The sequence below is a fragment of the Mustela erminea genome, chromosome 20 (genome assembly GCF_009829155.1).
Source record: "Mustela erminea isolate mMusErm1 chromosome 20, mMusErm1.Pri, whole genome shotgun sequence".
NCBI classification, from domain to species: domain Eukaryota; kingdom Metazoa; phylum Chordata; class Mammalia; order Carnivora; family Mustelidae; genus Mustela; species Mustela erminea.
In genome coordinates, this window is record NC_045633.1 from 26,430,171 (window position 1) to 26,436,255 (window position 6,085).

At 62.4% G+C, this 6,085-nt stretch overlaps 1 protein-coding gene across 3 annotated transcripts in view; it reads right to left on the minus strand.

Annotated features, from left to right (window-relative positions):
* TTYH3 (tweety family member 3) overlaps positions 1–2,873 on the minus strand; it is a 28,559-nt gene extending 25,686 nt beyond the window's left edge. For 2 of the 3 annotated variants that reach the window (XM_032326847.1, XM_032326848.1), the window contains exon 1: positions 2,584–2,873. In XM_032326847.1, the coding sequence (XP_032182738.1) occupies positions 2,584–2,706 (123 nt within the window). In that variant the 5' untranslated portion in view covers positions 2,707–2,873. The remainder of the gene's footprint in view (positions 1–2,583) is intronic. The other variant, XM_032326849.1, reaches the window with a different exon arrangement.
* Between the last annotated feature and the right edge of the window lie 3,212 nt (positions 2,874–6,085).

A 6,085-nucleotide genomic window follows, 5' to 3' on the forward strand; every position in this document is an offset into this window, starting at 1 on the left:
TACAATGGAGACAACCATTTTCATCTCCCAGGCTTGGAAGAGATAGGGCTAGTGAGAGACAGCCTCACACAGGTTCCCAAACCAGAGCCTAGCACATGGGGTTTTCCAGTGGGTTTTACCAGGGCTCCCAGCAGTGCATGGTGGGGGCAGGAAATAGCAAAGAAGAGCCATGGCTGGTCTCATGCCACACACACCCTCTATTCCTGAACCCAGGCCCCACTTTTCTCCTGGGTAGTCCAGAAGGCAGAAGCCCTCCTCCCCACCTGGACCCAGGCCACACGGGGGGTGGGGGACTGCCAGACCCTTCAGCCCAGGTGGGGGCCGGCCTAACAGGTTCCCAGGCTGGGGTTGGGGGGGGGGTCCCTGGGTTAGGAGGATGAGGGCCCACCCACCATCAGAGCTGCCCCCCTCCATCCCAGTGAGGAACACTCCAAGGGAGGCACGAAGAGGCTCCAGGCCATGGCCCCCACTGACCCCACTGCCCAGCCACCCAGGAAAGGGGCTCTGTTGCAACCAAAAATGGAGCTGGAGCATGGGGCCCTTGCATCCCCCACTGTGACCCCACAAAACCTGCCAGCCCAGATTTCAGGGTGTGACAATGAAGGATCAGAGAGGTCAAGTGCTTGCCCCAAAGCACCAGCACGGAAGGCAGGGGCAGGATGTATGTCCGGGCCTGGCTCACGCTACAGCCCCCAGCCAGGAGCAGAGGCGGCGGGGGATGGAGACGGGCTGGTTTCCACGCCGTGAATTATTCAGTGGCTAATTCGGCTCCACAGAGAGGAGGCAGGAGAGTGAGTCAGAGCCCTCCCACAGCGGAGGAGGGAACAGTGCTCATAGAAGCCGAGGGCAGACATCAGGGACCTCTCAGGGGCACAGGGCCCTGCAGGGGGTAAGGCTGAGCTGTGGGGGCCCACCACCATTCTGGAGGCTTCCACAGGCTGGAGGCATCGGCCCCTCACTCACTCCCCACAACATGTCCCAGGATCTCCAGAGGGCAGGAGGGGCTCCAGCTAGTCCAACCGAGGCGTACAGGCAGCACAGCAAGCCTCAGGCCAGCAGGCCAGCTCTCTGTGGGTCCCAGACACCCCAGGTGGCCCCAGGGGCAGCCCCAGAACCTCCCAACTAATAACCAGCGGAGAAGTTCTGCCAGCACAGACCCTGGCCTGCAGGAACCGGGGGCTGGACATGGCAGAGCCAGGACATATGGGAGGCCCCAGGGAGCACAGAAGGGTGCTGTTCCCACACCGGTCGGTACCCCAGGGCTGGGCTCCTAGGACGTGGGCGTTTGAGTTTTCTAAAAATCTTGCCATCTCTGGGCAAGCCTGGGCCAATCCCTGGCCCCCTTTCTAGTCTGCTTGGAAACAGATCAGCAGGGCTGGGGGAGCAGGCCCCAGGTGAGCACTGAGGCTGGGAGTGCTGGGTTCCCATGGTGTCCTCGCTCTCTGCTTCCGGTTCTTGCTCTCTAGATAAGGGCAACCAGGGAACACAGAGTTCTACGTAGATGAGGTGTGATCACGTCCACGGAATCCTGGATTCCCAGGCCATCTCCACCAGCAAGGCCATTCCACTCCACCTGGGGCTCTGCAACGACCCTTGGAGAGAAAGAACCCCAGGGGTGTTCCGGGTGACCAGGCATCCCAGTCATGGGGCTTCTGGAATCCGGATCCCCAGGCAGGAAGGAAATGCCCACAGCCTGGTCCCCTGCCCTGCACTCAAATGACAGCAGCTCAGTGCGGGGGGGTGGTGCTTGGGCTCAGCATGACCCCAGGCCTAGGGTACTACCCGGAGAACCTGGGCCCTTGGGCAGAAGGCTGCAAAGGCTCCCACTGCCCCCCCCCCCCCCCCCCGCCCCAGCCCCTTTATAGCCTTCCAGAAGGAGGCCTATCTTGAGTGCCTGAGGCCAGGCCTCCCATCCTCAGGGGCTCCTGGCAGCCATGGCTCCAGCCAGTCCAGGTGTCACCAGAGCATACACTGCACCCAGCAGGGAGTCACTGCCCGCCTGAGAGGGCTGGCATCTGCCCAGCTCACTCACCCACCAAAATCTTGGCAGGGAGTGGGATTCCCCAGCCTGGGGCGGGGGGAGCAAGGAATCCCCTCCAGTGCTCTGAGGTATCAGCTTGGTCTCAGAGCCCTGGGCTCCTCTGGGTTGGGGGCTCTGCAGGGCCCCAGGTCAGGGCTGCCCCAGGTGATGGGCAGGGGCCTGGGCTGGAGTTGACAGCTGGCAGAGGGGGCTCCACAGAGGGAAGCAAGGAGGCTCCACATGACCCCAGAAGGGAGGGCCTAAGTAACACCAGAGGAGAAGGCTAGAATCTGCAGGAGGGCCATGGACCCTCCATGCAGGATGGGGGTCTTTAGACGCTCACAGAGGGGAGCCCCAGGACGCAGGAGGCGACCCTGGAGAAGAAAGGGGCTCTGACTCACGAGAAGGCGGAGGCCGTGACCCTCCAGGAGGACAGGGGGCGACGGCGACCCTCGGAGAGGAGGACCCTCCCCAGACCCTCGCCTGCGGGGGGTGAGGGGGTTGGGAGTCTTCAGACCTTCGAACGGATGGGCCCTGACCCCCGACCCGGGGGGCCGCGTCACCTGCTGGTAGTCGGTGTCCTCGGGCCGGAACTGGCTGCTGGTGGTCTCCCAGCGCAGGTCGAAGTGCGGTAGCCGGTGCAGGAGGTTCACCCACCAGGGCGCCGCGTAGCTGACCCCGGCCATGGCGGGCTGGCCGCCTCGGGCGCGTGCCGCCGCGCGGCTCCTTCGCTGCCCCGGGGGCGAGGGATTCAGGGGTCCGCCAACCCCCGCCTGGCCGCCCGCATCGCCCGCGCGCTCCTGGGCCCGGCCCGGCCCGGCTCGGCCCGGCTCGGCTGCGCTCGGCTCCGCTCGGCCGCCCGCGCCCGCCGCCTCTTTGTTCGCCGCCGCCGCCGCCGCCGCCGCCGCCTCCGCGCGCCCCCGCCCGCCGCCGGCCGCCCCGCCCCCGCGCCGCTATTGGCCCGCCGCCCGGAGGCCCAGCCCCGAAATCGCGCCCCGCCCCCCACCACCATTGGCCCGCGGCCCGCCGGCCCTGCCCCTCTGTCCGCCCGCCCTCTCCCCGCTGGCTCCGCCCCTCCGTGCGTGCCCGCCCACCTTCCCCGCCCCCGTGCCGCCATTGGCTCGCTGGACCAGGCTCCGCCTACCAGGGCCACTCCCCGGGGCCGAGGGGCGCCTGGCGGGGAAGGTGGGTTGGAAGCCGGACACTGTCCCTCCACCCGCAGATGGGGGTGGGCGCTGGGACCCTGGCGGCACGTCCACTCGCCCGGACGCGCTCCCCCGGGCGCTTGTTCGTTGGCTCGACCACTGCACGTTCCGTGAGCTTCTGCGGGGGTCGGCGTGGAGGGGCCTGGGCGGCCTCCAGTGCACGCAGCCTGTGCAGCTCGCAGGCCTGTCAAATAATGGTGGTCTGGACTCCCATCCGGCCTTGGTCGTCCACGGCTGTGTGATCTGGAACAAGTTAAGATGCTCTCTGTTCCTCAGTGCCCTTGTCTGTGAAAGGGAAGTACAATGAGTGTAAGGGCTCAGGACAGCGAAGTGTGGCTGAGGAGAGTGTGTAAGCGGATGGGCGGGTGGATCCAGTCCCGGCGGGGCCACCCCTTTGGGGAAGGGCGTGTCTTCTGTTAAAACCCAAGAGAAACACAGTGCTCTGTCCTGATCTCCTTGAGCCTGGAAGTTAAGGCAGCATCCCCGGAGGGCCCAGCATGGACTTTGGAGCCACACAGTCCCACTTCCTAATAGGCAGCGTCATGCTTACTAAAGTCGAGTTGGGAGCCCCAGGGACAGAGGAAATCCAGAAATGCTCTGTGTGCATGGCCGTGGCTCGCCTCTCTCTGCACCCCAGGGCAGTGGGTGCATATCCTCTTGGCTCTGGTTTGTCACCACCCTGCAGCATTGTGTCTGGACCTCTTGCCTTCTGAGAAACAGGTCCCTCCCTACACCTGGGACTTGGCACACTCTGGCTCAGCCAGCTCTGTGGGCAGACAGGCCCCTTCTGGCAGGCTGGGCCAGGCTCTTGCAGACGCTGGGCAGTGCTTCCCAAAAGGCCTGTCCCTCTGCTCACCCGATTGCCCTGACTTGTCTGTCTTCCTGTGATAAAGCTGGGTGGCCTCCCTCCATGTCCTGCAAAGGCCCATGGGTATAGGAGAGGCCTTTGCAAAACTGTGGTTTCCTCCCTCGGGATAATTTGGATACCAACCTGCTGGGGAATAACGGCCTGGCAGGAAGAGAGCGGTCATATTCTCCATCCCTAAAGGGCATAGTTTCTGGTTGTTAACAGCTGGTCACACAGCCACACACCCCCTGCTTCACCCCGACTCCCATGCTCCCAACGCCAGTGTGGCAGGTCTATCAGGGCCCCCTGGGGAGGCATGGGGTCTACGAGCTCTTTTCCATGTTTCCAGAAGCCTCAAAATATTGTGCATTTTCCTCTGATAAGGCCAGAAATGCTGACCCAAACATATGAAATGATAACCCAACTGTACTGAGTTGACTTGTATCCCCTGCCCCCCCAAAAAGGTATGCCCTTGTCTTACCTTCTGGTGCCTGCGACTATGATTTTATCTGGAAATAGGATTGTTGCAAATGTGATCAAGTTATGAGGTCCTACCAGATTATGGAGGGCCCCAATCCAATGACACCGTCTTCATACGAAGAGGGAATTTGGACTCATCAGCTCAGAGATACAGAGACATAGGGGAGAACACTGTATGAAGACGGGGGCAGAGATGGGGGTGATGTGCAAAATGGAATTCCTGCAGACCAGCACGCAGAAGGGCAAAGGGTTAAAGGAGAATACTGGGTTGGAGGGGAAGGGCACAAGTAAGTCCCGTCCCTACTCCACCCTTCTTTGGCCTGGTGGCATTGCGTGGAGTGACGGTGGTTTTTCCTGCCTCTCTCCTAGGTGACTGTGGCCAGACTCTGGCCCCACTCTACAGATGGAGAAACTGAGGCCCAGGCCCCACCATTGCTCTGGAGGCATGAGACTCACCACCCAAACAGGGAACCAAGATTCAGCCTTGTGCTGTGGGCCATAAATGGAAGGACCTGAAGGAGGGCCCTAGTGGGAGAGGTCAGAGAAGACTCAGTCTGCTACATGGGCCACTGACCAGGGCACCAAGGGACAAACTTTGAGTGACTCAGCAGTGACTCAGGAGAAGGCAGCAGATGGGGAAACAGTTAGTCGTCCTCCAGCTAGGGAAGCAGCTGGGGTGCCCCAGGAGGTGATAAGCATCCCCTCCCCTCTGCTATGGGGACCTGGAGCCGGGACCCCCGAAGGCCTTAGCAGGGCCGGTCGGTAAAGGCAGTAAGGACAGCTGGCAGGCCCCAGATGAGCAGCCCTGAGCCAGATACCCCTGAAGCGTCTACACCCCCGGTGTCTTCTGGCCCCTGGCCAGGTGTCCACGTCACAGTGTGGAGGAGTGTGGGAGAGGGGGGTTTCAAGGCTTAGCAATGAAGACACTTGTTCCTCGTCCACACAGTCAGGTGGGAGACAGGTGGGCCTCAGTGTCCTGTCCTGAAACGAGATTAAAACCCGTCCCATGTCCTGCGGAGGTGGCGTTGGGGAGGCCGTGTCTGGAGCCCGCAGCCGGAGCCAGGCTTCCCGGCGCTCTCCATGTGTGTGCCCCATCCCGGGGCTCCTACAACCTCTTGGCCTCTGAGCCCTGAATCTCTTCTCTCCTCTGTTCCTAAGTTAACTTTCCCACATGCCCGCCTCTGTTCCCTCTGTGAGCCTTTGCCTTCTCGGGGCTGAAACGGGTAGAGTCAGGCCTCGCTCAGGGGCAGGTGAGAAGCCGGTGAGGTGACGTCACACAGCAGCACTGTTCTCCGGAGCCGACAGGCAGAAGCTGCCCACGTGTCTACCTGTGGGCAGCGGACGTGGGGCAGCCTCCCAGTGGGGCGAACTATCCAGCCCCGGAAGGAACGGACTTCCAGCATGGAAGGGTCTCAAAAACATGACGCCGAGTGACAGAAGCCAGACCCCAAAGGACCACGTCTCATGGGATTCCATCTCTAAGAAACGTCCAGAGTGAGCAAACCCACAGGAACGTAAAGCCCAGGGCTGGGG